Source organism: Ambystoma mexicanum, chromosome 1q (genome assembly GCF_040938575.1).
Source record: "Ambystoma mexicanum isolate Mex_15411 chromosome 1q, UKY_AmexF1_1, whole genome shotgun sequence".
In the NCBI taxonomy this organism is placed as follows: domain Eukaryota; kingdom Metazoa; phylum Chordata; class Amphibia; order Caudata; family Ambystomatidae; genus Ambystoma; species Ambystoma mexicanum.
Window position 1 is genome coordinate 507205019 of NC_090922.1, and position 14808 is coordinate 507219826.

The window sequence follows — 14808 nt, forward strand, 5'->3', positions numbered from 1 at the left end:
CCAGTTTTCTCCATCTTTCATACAGGAATTCTGGGCCAATGTCGAGGGACTGAGCATTCTAAAGATTGGGAGCCAAGTCAAAAAATCAATTCATTCTTTGTGCATCTAATTTACATTTGCTTTGAGTAAAACCAATGGGTTGGTGGATTCCAGCAAAAGTATGAGGGAACATGTAAAATTAAATTAATCAATTTCCCAAAAGGCTGCCTGCTGATGGTCATATGGTATTATCAAGCAGCTTTAACAATGAATTCAAGTGCAACTAGGGACCAGTGAAGCATTTTAAGGTCATGTGACGTGGCATCACATATCCTCGGACCTACCGGTTTTGTACCCTTTGATGTTGTTCAAAAAAGGTTCCAGAATCAAGTGTAAAACAATGTTCATGGTCTAATTACAGAGCCTACGATTGGCCCTTTGCATGCTCCAATCACTAGGGGTATGGAGAAGGCAAGGATTTTTTTGCTTTTGTGCGAGGTTAGAAATAGATATTACCCGTGGCCATAGTTAAATTTCGATCCATTCGGATGAGCCGCTTCCCAGAGCTAGTTTTGGGGTTATTTGTAGGTAAAGGCACAATAATTTAATTAATTTTATCCTGAGAGGTCTTACTGGTATTAAATTGAAGTCACAAAACCTCAATCCACCCTTGAATGTCTTTAAAGCATTAGATATCGTATGCAGACAGTGCAGTAGGATACAAAGCTAGCATTGTGGACTAAAGTATTTTGTTTTAAGGGTTGGATAAGATTACCTGTGATGCAGCAAGGTTCCATTCCTCAGAAAAGTACACATGTCAGGAAAGTCAAACTTGGATGGGTCAGAAAGAGAAACCAGAAAGGCTTGGAGCGAGGGCACACCCTGAACCACGAATGACTCTGTGCAAGCTCTTCGGATCTCTTCCACCAGTGTCTCTTCCCCGAACAGAGCACCAGTCTCATTCTTAGCCAGAATCAGGTCCTGTTCTACACCTGTGCGTACCAGCAGCACACACCTAGACGCTTCTTCGATGCATGAAATGAGGCGGACATATTCAGGTGGCAAGCCTGTTCTGAAAGTCAGGATGAAAATGTGATGTTCTCTGAAGGGAAGTCTCTGTGTGTAAATTGCCAGTTCAGACTCTGCTTCTGGTACCTCAGGCAGCAGTGTGAACTGGAGCTGGAATGGGGACAGGTAAGTAGAGTCCCCTTGAGCTGCTCCTTTGGATGCAGGTTGACTTAGATCGCTAGAAGGCATGCTTCTTAACAAGTGGATTAGCTCCTCATATCCAGATCCACGTAAACCTAGGATTGCCATCTTTAATATGCTCTGATCCTCTGCATCTCCTGCCCCAATACAAGAGGGCCCTTCCAGGTTCTGCATGGCCGTGGCAGAGATGTTTCACTTTTCACCCACCTGGAACATAAAAAACAAAAAAGTATCAGTCAGTAACCTACCAGAACTTCAATCATTGCCATTCAACATAGTTACTAGCACTCTAATGTGGTTCTAAAAGCAGGCAAGGTTTGTGGATAATTTGGAGAGTGATGCGATCTGACCAAGATATCCATTCCCCCAGCCACCATTCACAGATTCCTCAGCATATCCATTTCTAAGCCCCAATTTGTAAGTGGAGGGAACACCCAGAGGTGACAGTCCTTGGCATTTCCAATCTACTTCGCCTTATATCAGATCAAATTTCCCCAACTCATTTGCATCAGTCATACGATTCCAACACACCACTCTGACACCACCCCACAATCAAAAAACAGAAACAGAATAGTAAACACGCCCTATGTCGATGGATTACACAACAACACATCCACTCTCAGGTCTTAACAGAAGCAGATGAGTCTAGTCCTAAGGAAGCCCAAACCTCCTCTCTTTTCTCAACTAACCGACTCATCTGCCAATGCACTAGCACCCTTACATTGCACTTAGAACGTCTGCACACACATCACCTTTATCCCTACTTGCACCACGCCCACCACATTAACATCACTAAAGCAGCTTAGAGCTCAAACATTATGTGAAATTCCTCTTTTTACCTGATGTGGTGGACCCCCGTACCTTCTGCTGGATTCTATGTTTTATTTACCTCTAATTTACTCCCAGGCAGGCTTAAGCCAAAGCCGCTCTGGGAGACTGGTACTGTACTTTTCCATACTCCGCTTTAAGAGCCTTAAACTCTCCTAAAACGAGGGTGCCACATAATGTCCACAGTTGGCTGCATCTTCCCTGATGCTAGCTTTTTGTGCAAACTAACCTCCACCATGTGGAATCATTGTATTTAGCTGGGGACCTTTTTGACCCACTCTTCCAGGTGAATCAAACGAAGGTTGTGTAACCCACTGAAACAAATGAACCCCTTATTATGGGGAGGTGTGGGTTACAAGGTAATATCTGTGAAAAGGAATCTGCAAACATCACTGCAATGGAGAATGCACACCTTATATTTAGACCACATTTGTTTTCCATATCTGTTATGAATGAAGTTGCCTTTTCTTATTTGCCCTCAAGGACCTTGTAACACTCCAGTAATGGTTTCAGCTGAACTGAGCGAGGACTTCATGGTACTCCCAGCACAGTGACCATAAACTGACCGCCCCTGTGGTGGTGGAGGACAGTGGACCTATGCTAGGGAATTATTGAAAGTAAATGTTTGGGTATGGGAAGAGAACGAAGAAAGGAAGAGCGAGGAAGCAGTGCTGACTTCTGGACGGGCCCTCCAACCTCTACAGAGCACTTCCTTCCATGGAGAAAGTGATTGTGTAGCATATATGCCATGAGAAGAGCACCAGCAACAATGGGCCAGTGAGGAGATCAGCACAGTTGCGCCCCCGGCCCATGTGGGCAGGAAGGGCACAGGAGCTTGGAAAGATGGCAACAAAGCCCAGAGTCCTGGCCCACTGTGGTGGTGCCAGCCCGGATGAGGCGACGGGAGTGGGGTGGTTGAGAAGCAAGTCTATGGTTTGAACTCACACTCCCACAGACAGAAGGCAGAGCATAGGATAGTGTTAGGCAGAAACCTGTGCAGTTCCCTTGGGGAACACTGCAAAAGATTTAAGACTACAGGTATAGCAGTAAACCCACTTGGTAGCAGTCTGCACCACCCAGATTTACCTGGTAGCTGTGGCTGAGCAGTCAGACTTCCCTCAAGAAGAGTTAGGCAGTATGCAAAGTATACACAATATGTACTCAGGCACAATAGCACAAGCAAACACTGACCAGAGCTTGGTTTCAAAAGTATATAGTTATTTATTTTTAAGAACCCACAAATTGAAAACACTCTAGCAAAATATAATAAAACACTCCAAACACAGTTATATGGAAAGCAGTCCCAATCCTTATTCCTATCTAGACAACTCTAGGTTAACACCACATAATTAAAACAGAGGTGAGCGCTTAACGTTAGATGACACTCTAGTAGGTTAAAGAAGGGAGGGAAAAAGAGCAGAATTAGGATAAACACACCACTCTAAGGTCAAGAACACTTTTGGTAAGCTCAAAGAAGCACAAAGTCACAGGTGAGCAAGAGTCACTAAGCAGGGCCCACTCTTAGAGCAGACAGAGCGAAAACGTGCCCAAGATCACACAGTTGGTAGGGATTCAGAGTCTTGCAAAAGAGTTCGGAAAAGAGTTAGAGAGGCTCAGAAAGTTTAGCCAAAGTGTCCCAGGCAATCCCAGGATCGAAAGCCGAGGGCTAAAACTACCTCGTACAGTCGGTGGCAAGGGAAGCCAGGCGGAACACGGTACCTTAACGGAAAGGATCCTCCAGCGGGGGCAGTTGTTCCGGGCAGTGGCAGCAAGGCTCGACGTCGGTCAGGGGAGAAGAAGATCTCGCTGAAGAGCAGAAGAAGAAGGTCGTTGCACTGCCCGGGAAGAAACCAGCCGCGGAGTCCTCCGGTTAAAGGGTTGTACCGACTTTCGCGGTTGGGGTAAAAGTGGTGGGGTTCCGGTTGCCGGGGTGCTTGGCACTGGCAAGGCGGCCACGGGATACCTCGAAGAACGGAAAGAAGGTGAAAACTGGTTGTCCCCACCAGTCAAGGGAAGGAGCCACTCCGTTAAGAGTTCTCCTCGGTCGTCGGGAAAAGTGGTGAGATGGTTCAGCAGGGCTCCACCGGCGGTGTCGTCGTAGCAGATCAGCTCAGCTCATCCCTCGTTGGATTCTTAGGTCCTGTGGCGACTTCTGAAGTTCCAGTCCCCAAAGCCCTGCTTTTATGCAGCAAACCCCCATTCACCCAGCCTAGCTGTCACTCAACCATGCTAAGTGGTGAGCCGGCCGGCTCACCACTTGGGCCAATCAGGACGGAGTGCGACTTGAGTTACCTAGGTAACTCAGTCCAGGGTGCCTAAATCCCCCTCCACCCCTCCTAAGTACCCCAGACAGAGTGGCACCACTTTGGAGGGCTTCTGTGGAGAAGCCCGCCAAAAGTGGGACAAAGGGCTCCACTTTGGGTCAGAGTTACAGAGGCGAACGCCAACGCCATTTTAGTATCAAGTTTTGGCAAAAAATCCCAACCGGAGTTATAATAATAAAGATATAAACCGGCGGTATGTTTAAGGCTACCGTAAATAAATAATTAAATGTGTTAGCCTAAAACAATGGGAAATCCCATAGGAAAATATTTGCGGTCGAATATAAAAAGTAGTTTCCACTGCCACCAGCCAAAACTCGATCAGGGAGGACGGAGACGTGCCCCCTCGACTAACAGACCCCGGGGCAATCGAATTGCCCCAGCCAGTACGTCCACAATATGATGGTTTGTACTGGTTCTATTCAGGATTTAAGACTAGTAAAGTCTTTGGTGACTTTACATGCCCTGGGAGACAGTAGTCAGTCCCAGGGTATGGAGTCTATGTTGGGGAGTCCCTAGGACACCCCTGGGGTACGGCACAGAGGGTGCTGTGTAACCCATATCCAAAAAATACATGAGGCCCTATGGAGTAAAAGACCCCATAGCCCATTCAACACAAGGTTTAACCAAGAAAACACACTTCAACATGCCCAAGAGTGAGGGTAAAAGAGTCTCACTCTTGGCAGGAGAAAAAAATAAACCCCAGAAATCCAGCAAAGCTGCTGGGGGACTCACTAGGTAGGGAAATTCAGCCTAAACAGAGAATTCTCCCTAACACTCGCCCCCCCCAGACTAAGGGACAGGAGGATTTAATCCACTCCTGGATGAACCTCATACCTCTAGTCGATGATATACATCCTAGAGAGTCCATCAGCATTTTGATGGCGACACCCTGACCTGTGCTCAATGGTGAAATCAAACCCTTGCAGGCAGATTGACCATCTCAATAGTTTTGGATTTTCCCCTTTCATTTGCATTAACCATCTCAAGGGTTGGTGGTCAGTCTGAATAACAAAAGTAGAACCATACAAGTATGGCCTAAACTTCTTCAGTGCCCACACAATAGCAAAGCATTCTCTTTCGATAGTTGCCCACCTTGTCTCAGGATCCTTCAGTTTCCTACTGATGAAGCAAATGGGGTGCTCCCTACCCTTCTCATCCAGTTGGCTTAGAACTGCACCTATACCTACATTGGAAGCATCAGTTTGTACAATGAAAGTTTGGTGGTAGTCAGGAGCTCTTAACACTGGAGCTTGGCAAAGAGCTCTCTTCAGTTTTTCAAAGGCCTGATTGCACTCCTCATTCCATTTTAACTTTTTAGGGAATTTGGGAGAGGAGATTACATTCAGTGGAGAAGCTATGGTCCCATAGTTCTCAATGAAATTCCTGTAATACCCAGTGAGGCCTAGGAAAGCTCTCACTTGGGTTTGAGTAGTTGGTGTTGTCCAATTTTGCACAGCTTCAATCTTGCTGAGCAAAGGCCTTATTTCTCCACCTCCTACCTCATGTCCAAGGTAGACCACCTTACTTTGACCAATCTGGCACTTACTGGCTTTGATTGTCAAATGGGCCTGTTCAAGGGCCTGCAACACATGTCCTAGGTGGTTCACATGCTCCTCCCAGGAGTGGCTGAAGACTGCAATGTCATCCAAGTATGCCATGCAGAAATCTTCCATCCCAGCTAGAACTTGGTTCACCATCCTTTGGAATGTGGCAGGTGCATTTTTTAGTCCAAAAGGCATGACCTTAAACTGGTACAAGCCAACTGGGGTTGAAAATGCAGTTTTCTCCTTGGCATGGTCTGTCAGGGCTATTTGCCAATAGCCTGACGTCAGGTCAAATGTGCTGAGGTACTTGGCTGCACCAAGTTTATCCACCAACTCATCTGTCCTGGGCAAAGGGTGGGCATCAGTCTTGGTGACTGCATTTAGAGCTCTATAGTCCACACAGAATCTCAAGTCTTTGGATCCTGCCTTGGGTACTAACACAACTGGGCTAGACCATGGACTAGTAGAGGGCTCTATTACCCCGAGATCAAGCATCTTCTTGACCTCTCCTTTGATGTGGGTTCTGATATGTTCTGACATTCTGTATCCTCTGCTTTTGACTGGCAGACAGTCACCAGTGAGTATCTCATGCTGGCCCCAAGGGGTCAAGCCTGGTGACAGTGAGAACAGGGAGGCAAACTGATTTAACATAGATTTGCACTCCTCTTGTTGCTCAGGTGTCAGGTCTGAAGAGAGATTGACTCCTTCAACTTTTTCATCTAAAGGCACACCTCTGAGGAGATCAGGGAGAGATTCACTCTCTTCTTCCTCTGCAGCTGAAGCTAGAAGCAAGGCTCCTACATCAGGTCTGGAGATGTATGCTTTTAGTCGGTTGGTGTGGAAGACTCTAGGAGCTTCCCTGGGTCTGCCCAGATCCACCAGATAGTTGACCTCTCCAAGTTTTCCCACAATCTTGAAGGGTCCCATACATTTGTCTTGCAAGGCCCTCTGCCTTGTTGGGAGCATAACTAGAACTAGCTGGTCTTGAGTAAACTCAACCATGTTAGCCTTCTGGTCGTGCCAATGTTTGACCAGAGCTTGACCAGCTTTCAAGTTGTCACTTGCTTCTGCCATCATGTGTGACATTCTCCTCCGGAGACCTATCACATAGTCAGTCACTCTGACTGGCTTGAGGGGAGGAGCACCTTCCAATCCCTCCTTAATCAGGGCCAATGGACCTCTGACTGGATGGCCATAGAGAAGCTCAAAGGGAGAATAACCTACTCCCTCCTGAGGGACTTCTCTATAAGCAAAGAGAAGGCGTGGCAGTAGAAGGTCCCACTTTTTCTTAAGGGGTTCTTCTAAAGCACCTATCATGCTCTTCATGGTTCTGTTAAACCTTTCAACCAACCCGTTTGTCTGAGGGTGGTATGCGGTTGAGAACTTGTAGGTAACTCCACAGGTTTTCCACATGGCTTTCATGTAGTGGGACATAAAGTTTGACCCCCTGTCAGAGATTACCTCCTTAGGAAACCCAACCCTGGTAAAAATACCAAGGAGGGCCTTAGCCACAGCCGGAGCTGTAACAGTCCTCATAGGAATTGCCTCAGGGTACCTAGTAGCATGGTCTACTACAACAAGGATAAACCTGTTGCCTGAGGAGGTTGGGGGATCAAGGGGACCAACAATGTCAATCCCTACCCTCTCAAATGGGACTCCCACAACTGGGAGAGGCACTAAAGGTGCCACATTCTTGGAACCAACTTTACCAGAAGTCTGGCAGGTGTGGCAGCTCTTACAATATCTGTCTACTTCAGCCCCCATCTTTGGCCAATAAAAGTAGAGAGAGAGCCTTTCCTTGGTCTTCTTGAAACTCAAGTGACCAGCCAAAGGTATCTCATGGGCTAGTTGTAAGAACTGTTGTCTGTTCTCTTGTGGGACTACAAGGCGTTTGTAGTCTCCAGGTTCAGACTCAGTTGGTTCACTGTAGAAGAGGCCATCTTCCCAGTGTAACCTATACTTCCCAGGCTCTTGCCCATCAGCCTGAGAAGCTGCCTGGTGGCGGAGACCTTCCAGAGTTGGACATTCTCTTTGCCCCTTACGAAAAGCTGCCCTGCTAGGCCCACCTTCTGCCAGTAAAGACTGCAGCTCAGGATGGTCCTCAGGGTCCAAATCTCCAATAAGGTTTGGGCCTCCTTCTAGCTCTTCCTCAGAGTCTAGCTCAACCACACAGGGTTGTACCTCCCTCTCAGCCTCAGCTGGAGGTGGAGTTACAGGTGTAACTTTGGACAACCTAGGGGAAGTCCTTGTTGGAAGCACGGGAGTGCTTGCTGCTGGCTTTTTCCTAGGAGTCTTGGGTTGCCCCTTTGCTCCTGATCTGGTAGTTACTGCAGTAAGTTGCTCCAGTGGGAGAGGAGTGATTTCTGTCATCATCTCCTGAGATAACCCTCGCAGGGTTTTCTCTCTTGCAGGTTTTGTGAGCTCCTGTAACCTTCTGCTAGGTGGTCTGGGGGTATGTGACACAACTCCAAGAGCCTTGAGGTCATTACCCAACAGAACCCTACCTGGCACTTCACATTGTACACTGACAGGTATTTTTACAGCCATATCATTACATTGGATGAGAACTGGTAACTGGGGACACATCTGCACAGGCCCACCAGCTAACTTGGTGAGGCATTTGGGTGCCTTAGCAACATCCTCTGCCTTGAAAAATGATTTATCCACCACAGTTATGCTGGCTCCAGTGTCCCTAATGGCAGGAGTCTCCTGACCATTCACCTGGACACTGTCCTTATAATACTCTTTAGTATTATCTGGGATAGAGTTATAGACATCTAAATTCTGTTGTTCCCACAACCCCAGAGAGACTAAAGAAACACTAGCTGAGACTCCAGTGGGTTCATCAGCTAGTAATAGAAAGTTTCCACTTGCCATATGTACTTCCTCTTCTGGAGCGAAGGCTAAGGAGGCAAGCTGGACCCCTGAAGGTTTACCCTTACATCTGGGATCTCCTTTCACATGGTCAGTAGCCTTACAAACAAAGCATGAGCCAAAGGCTCGCTGGAATGGAGGCTTGTTCTGACCTCCTTCTGGTCTGGGACCAGAAGGTACACTAGCCTGATTCGGTTTCCCTGGTGGCTTACCCTTATAGTTTTGTTTGGGGCCCTCTTTGGAATTTGTAGTATTAGAATTCTCTTTGGAGTCCTTTTTAGGCTGTTTCTCCCCATCCCTCTTCTGAGTTACCCCAGAGTCCTTGTGAGTGGCCCTGTTGGCAACCCACAAGTCAGCAGCCTTAGCTAGCTTCCGGGAATCTAATTCCTTGGAATCAGCCAAGTGTTGTCTGAGCTCAGGAGAGCAGGCATCATAAATAGTCTCCAACATAAACAAATTCTTCATACCTTCATAAGTGTTCACCTTGTAACCCTTAATCCATCCCTCTAAGTTTTTCAACCCTTCACTCACCCAGGTAGCCCAAGGGGTACCATCATGCTTTTTGAGGCTCCTAAACCTCTTAAGATACTGGGAAGGGGTCTTCCCAAATCTAGCTATCAAAGCTAGCTTCACACATTCATAGTCCTTCTTATCCTCCTCCCCCATCAGTTGCAACAGGGGGAAGCCTAGAGAACAACCAGGTGAGTAAGTCATTTCCTGTGATGTTCTGGAGCCCATGATTATATTCAAACAGAGACAACCAATCCAACACATCCAACTTAGGCTCATACATACCAACCAATTCTTTAGGCATCCGGGGTCTTTTAGGACTGGAACTTCTAGATGAGCCAGAGAGAGAAGCATTTTCAACAGATAATTTCTTCATTTCTAAGTCATACTTGAGCTCCATTTCCCTTAGCCTTAGTTCTTTGTCAGTTTGAGCATTAAGTTTCTTATACTCCAATTCTAGTTTCATTTTCTCCAGTTCAAAGTACTGAGGACTAAATGTGGGACCTGGTAAAGGTCCAGTAGGTACAGCAGGTAGAGCAGGCAGAGGCCTAGGGGGGACAGTCACAACAGCCTCACCCTCCTCTTCTGACTCTTCCTCAGAATCATCAACATTTTGCTCCATGTTAATTTCAATACTGTCATCTACAGTTGCTGGAGTGGTAGGTTCCTCTGAACCATCACCCAGACTTTGGTTAGCTAACAATCTTTCAATCAGCTCCATTTTCTTGCCCTTAGTCAGGAGATCCTTATGTTTACAGAGCACTCTTAAACAATCAGCAGTTTTGGCTGCAAGGGACTCTTGACTATAGCTTTCTATAACTGACATGTTAGAGGATTACTTTTACAGTGCTAAGCTTTGTGGTTAGTTGCACTAAGGTATCTAGAGCACAATAAAATGTATACTCAATACAAATCCCACCGCTGTACACCAGTGTTAGGCAGAAACCTGTGCAGTTCCCTTGGGGAACACTGCAAAAGATTTAAGACTACAGGTATAGCAGTAAACCCACTTGGTAGCAGTCTGCACCACCCAGATTTACCTGGTAGCTGTGGCTGAGCAGTCAGACTTCCCTCAAGAAGAGTTAGGCAGTATGCAAAGTATACACAATATGTACTCAGGCACAATAGCACAAGCAAACACTGACCAGAGCTTGGTTTCAAAAGTATATAGTTATTTATTTTTAAGAACCCACAAATTGAAAACACTCTAGCAAAATATAATAAAACACTCCAAACACAGTTATATGGAAAGCAGTCCCAATCCTTATTCCTATCTAGACAACTCTAGGTTAACACCACATAATTAAAACAGAGGTGAGCGCTTAACGTTAGATGACACTCTAGTAGGTTAAAGAAGGGAGGGAAAAAGAGCAGAATTAGGATAAACACACCACTCTAAGGTCAAGAACACTTTTGGTAAGCTCAAAGAAGCACAAAGTCACAGGTGAGCAAGAGTCACTAAGCAGGGCCCACTCTTAGAGCAGACAGAGCGAAAACGTGCCCAAGATCACACAGTTGGTAGGGATTCAGAGTCTTGCAAAAGAGTTCGGAAAAGAGTTAGAGAGGTTTAGAAAGTTTAGCCAAAGTGTCCCAGGCAATCCCAGGATCGAAAGCCGAGGGCTAAAACTACCTCGTACAGTCGGTGGCAAGGGAAGCCAGGCGGAACACGGTACCTTAACGGAAAGGATCCTCCAGCGGGGGCAGTTGTTCCGGGCAGTGGCAGCAAGGCTCGACGTCGGTCAGGGGAGAAGAAGATCTCGCTGAAGAGCAGAAGAAGAAGGTCGTTGCACTGCCCGGGAAGAAACCAGCCGCGGAGTCCTCCGGTTAAAGGGTTGTACCGACTTTCGCGGTTGGGGTAAAAGTGGTGGGGTTCCGGTTGCCGGGGTGCTTGGCACTGGCAAGGCGGCCACGGGATACCTCGAAGAACGGAAAGAAGGTGAAAACTGGTTGTCCCCACCAGTCAAGGGAAGGAGCCACTCCGTTAAGAGTTCTCCTCGGTCGTCGGGAAAAGTGGTGAGATGGTTCAGCAGGGCTCCACCGGCGGTGTCGTCGTAGCAGATCAGCTCAGCTCGTCCCTCGTTGGATTCTTAGGTCCTGTGGCGACTTCTGAAGTTCCAGTCCCCAAAGCCCTGCTTTTATGCAGCAAACCCCCATTCACCCAGCCTAGCTGTCACTCAACCATGCTAAGTGGTGAGCCGGCCGGCTCACCACTTGGGCCAATCAGGACGGAGTGCGACTTGAGTTACCTAGGTAACTCAGTCCAGGGTGCCTAAATCCCCCTCCACCCCTCCTAAGTACCCCAGACAGAGTGGCACCACTTTGGAGGGCTTCTGTGGAGAAGCCCGCCAAAAGTGGGACAAAGGGCTCCACTTTGGGTCAGAGTTACAGAGGCGAACGCCAACGCCATTTTAGTATCAAGTTTTGGCAAAAAATCCCAACCGGAGTTATAATAATAAAGATATAAACCGGCGGTATGTTTAAGGCTACCGTAAATAAATAATTAAATGTGTTAGCCTAAAACAATGGGAAATCCCATAGGAAAATATTCGCGGTCGAATATAAAAAGTAGTTTCCACTGCCACCAGCCAAAACTCGATCAGGGGGGACGGAGACGTGCCCCCTCGACTAACAGACCCCGGGGCAATCGAATTGCCCCAGCCAGTACGTCCACAATATGATGGTTTGTACTGGTTCTGTTCAGGATTTAAGACTAGTAAAGTCTTTGGTGACTTTACATGCCCTGGGAGACAGTAGTCAGTCCCAGGGTATGGAGTCTATGTTGGGGAGTCCCTAGGACACCCCTGGGGTACGGCACAGAGGGTGCTGTGTAACCCATATCCAAAAAATACATGAGGCCCTATGGAGTAAAAGACCCCATAGCCCATTCAACACAAGGTTTAACCAAGAAAACACACTTCAACATGCCCAAGAGTGAGGGTAAAAGAGTCTCACTCTTGGCAGGAGAAAAAAATAAACCCCAGAAATCCAGCAAAGCTGCTGGGGGACTCACTAGGTAGGGAAATTCAGCCTAAACAGAGAATTCTCCCTAACAGATAGCACGGAAAAAGCAGGCACACAGTGAGGAGGCAGAGTGGTTGCCTTGGGCATAGCAGGGCCTGGGTTAGCAGAGATAAAACCTCCGGGGTGAAGAGGCGAGTGGCAGACTGCCAGGAGGAAGATGATCCAGGATCCACCTTTGTTGTCCCCTGCTTTGTTTGGTGCTGTTAGAGCTTGTGTAAGCGAGAGCAGACACAGCTTTGGGTACCCCTCCCTGAGGAGCACCACTACAGTCAAGATCACCTTTAGTGTCTGCACATGGAAGCATGCTTTGAAATAAAGAGCATATAGGGCAGGGCGGGAATAAAACCCTGCATGCCTAAAGGAGATGGGGCAGTATTTAGGTGGGTGAATGTGCAACCCTCTTGACCGAACTCATGTCAGAGCAGGGTCTCAAAACCTTACCCAGGAAACCCAGCGTTGTGTGTCAAAGTACAACAGGAGAGAATTACAGTTTAAGAACAAATTTACTGCACACTAGGGGAATGTATTTTAATATAATAACAGGGCTAGCTTGTAAATAGGTTACCTTTCTATGGGAAAGTCAATAAAGTTAAAAGAAAGGGGTTGTTTGGTTCGTCTTAACTGCCTCTGTGCATTGCCAGGGGACATTCACATAGAGGGTGGGTGCTGAGAACTACCAACTGGATGGTACTGCACAGGCACTTAAGGCCAGTGCCTAACAGGCACCATACAACTGCACTGCCCCGATGGCTATTGCTTTAGGACTCTAGTAGAGGTGAGGGTAACGGCAACATGAGTGGCAGGCCATGGGGAGATTTGGCAGGTTCTGGTAATTATCGCTGGTGACATCAGTAAAGAACATGGGCGGAGGAGGCCTGTAGCTGGGTCCATCAATTCGGCGTTCAATACAAGTATAATATCCATGGTTGAATAATGTTAATGTGCATGTATTCTTTCAATAGATTCTAATTTAGGTGTGTACTGCAGAGCGCGATTCTTTTCAGGGGTACAAAGAAACATGAATATATTACAGGCGAGGTTAAGATTGTGTTTGACCATTTTTCACCCCATAAGCGTATAGCAGAAGCAGCTATGGGGCTCTGGAATTATACGATATGGCATTTATAACGCCCCTTTACACAAGTGTTTCAAGGCGCGATGAGGCAAGGGAGGGGAACAGAGGGAAGACAGACAACAATCCTACTAGACCAGGTGTCTTTCAGATCACGCAAGTGCATGGGAAGGGGAAGGAGGAGAAGTGCGGGTGGGGGGGGGGAGGGTGAGCGGCCAGTGCAGTACATGGAATAAGACAATAAATAAACAATAAGTAAAAGTACGGCCAGCAGGTGGCAAGTGAAAGTGTAAGTGCAGACGTCCGGTGTCAAGTGCTGGAGTGGGACTGTAAGGAGACAGAAAACAGTCACCAATTGTGGAGATTGCCAGGAAGGCAGTGCAGGAGTGCGACTGGCGGGGGAGTGGAACTGGGCCCGAGATCAGAGGGTAGCCAGGTAACCAGTGCAGTTTCAGTGTCAGCCAGGAAATCAGCAAGGGAGAGGGGGAGAAAAAGCAGACGCAAAGCGAAAGGTTTTGATGTGCTTACAGAACCAAGGATGATTCTCTTCAGGGAGGCTGTTCCAGAGGGAGGCCCCAGCTGAAGAAAGAGATCTACCACCAACGCGTTGCTTGGAGAAGCGAATGACCCTGAGGGAATTGAAGGCAGATGAAATAGGAGCTTGAGAAGGAAGGTATTTAGGAAGAGCGAGTTGAAGGTATTGAGGCCCGAGAGCCTTGTGGACAATACAGAGGGTTTTGAACTTAATCCTCACAGCCACTGAGAGCCAGTGCAGAGATTTCAGTCCTGGAGAGATACGATCCCTGGGCTTGAGGCCAAGGACAAGTCTTGCAGTCCTGTTCTGGATAAGTTGCAGAGGGCGGAGAGTAGAAGCAGGCAGATTTAGAAAGAGGCTGTTGCAATCATCCAGCCTGGAGAGAACCAGAGCTCTGGAGACAGTGAGCTTCTGGGAGAAGGAGACTAAAGGAAGAATACCTATGAGGAGGTGAAGCTGGTAGTGTGACTTCTTAGAGACGTCAGAGATGTGAGGAGAGAAGAAGAGTATAGAGTCGAGGATGACGCTGAGATTTTTAGCCTTGCAGGTGGGACCAGGAAGGCGGCCAAGAGAGGCCGGCCAGAGAGCTACAGGAAAGGAAGGAGCGGGTGTGCCGATGATTAGAATCTCAGTCTTGCTGGCATTAAGGCAGAGGTCATTGGTGGTACACCACTCCTGGATAGCAGACAGACATTCAGAGATGAGGGAAGTAGAGGAGGAGGCCGAGGGTAGCCTGAAGATGAGCTGATGTCATCCGCGTAGCATTGAAAGTTGTGGCAGAGAGTAGCTATGCAGTGGGCCAGGAGTGCCAAGTATTGGCTGAACGGCCAGGGAGAGAGGGTAGACCCCTGGGGGGACACCACAGGTAGCGAAAAAGATAGCAGAGAGGAAGGACCCAAGTTGAACATCGGA

At 47.6% G+C, this 14808-nt stretch overlaps 1 protein-coding gene across 3 annotated transcripts in view; it reads right to left on the reverse strand.

The window, feature by feature from the left end:
• The window catches only part of LOC138530023 (immunity-related GTPase family Q protein-like), a 187415-nt gene that overhangs the window by 121899 nt on the left and 50708 nt on the right, over positions 1-14808 (reverse strand). For all 3 annotated transcript variants that reach the window (XM_069640878.1, XM_069640879.1, XM_069640877.1), the window contains exon 2: positions 755-1395. In XM_069640878.1, coding sequence (XP_069496979.1) covers positions 755-1362 — 608 coding nt within the window. In that variant the 5' untranslated portion in view covers positions 1363-1395. The remainder of the gene's footprint in view (positions 1-754; positions 1396-14808) is intronic.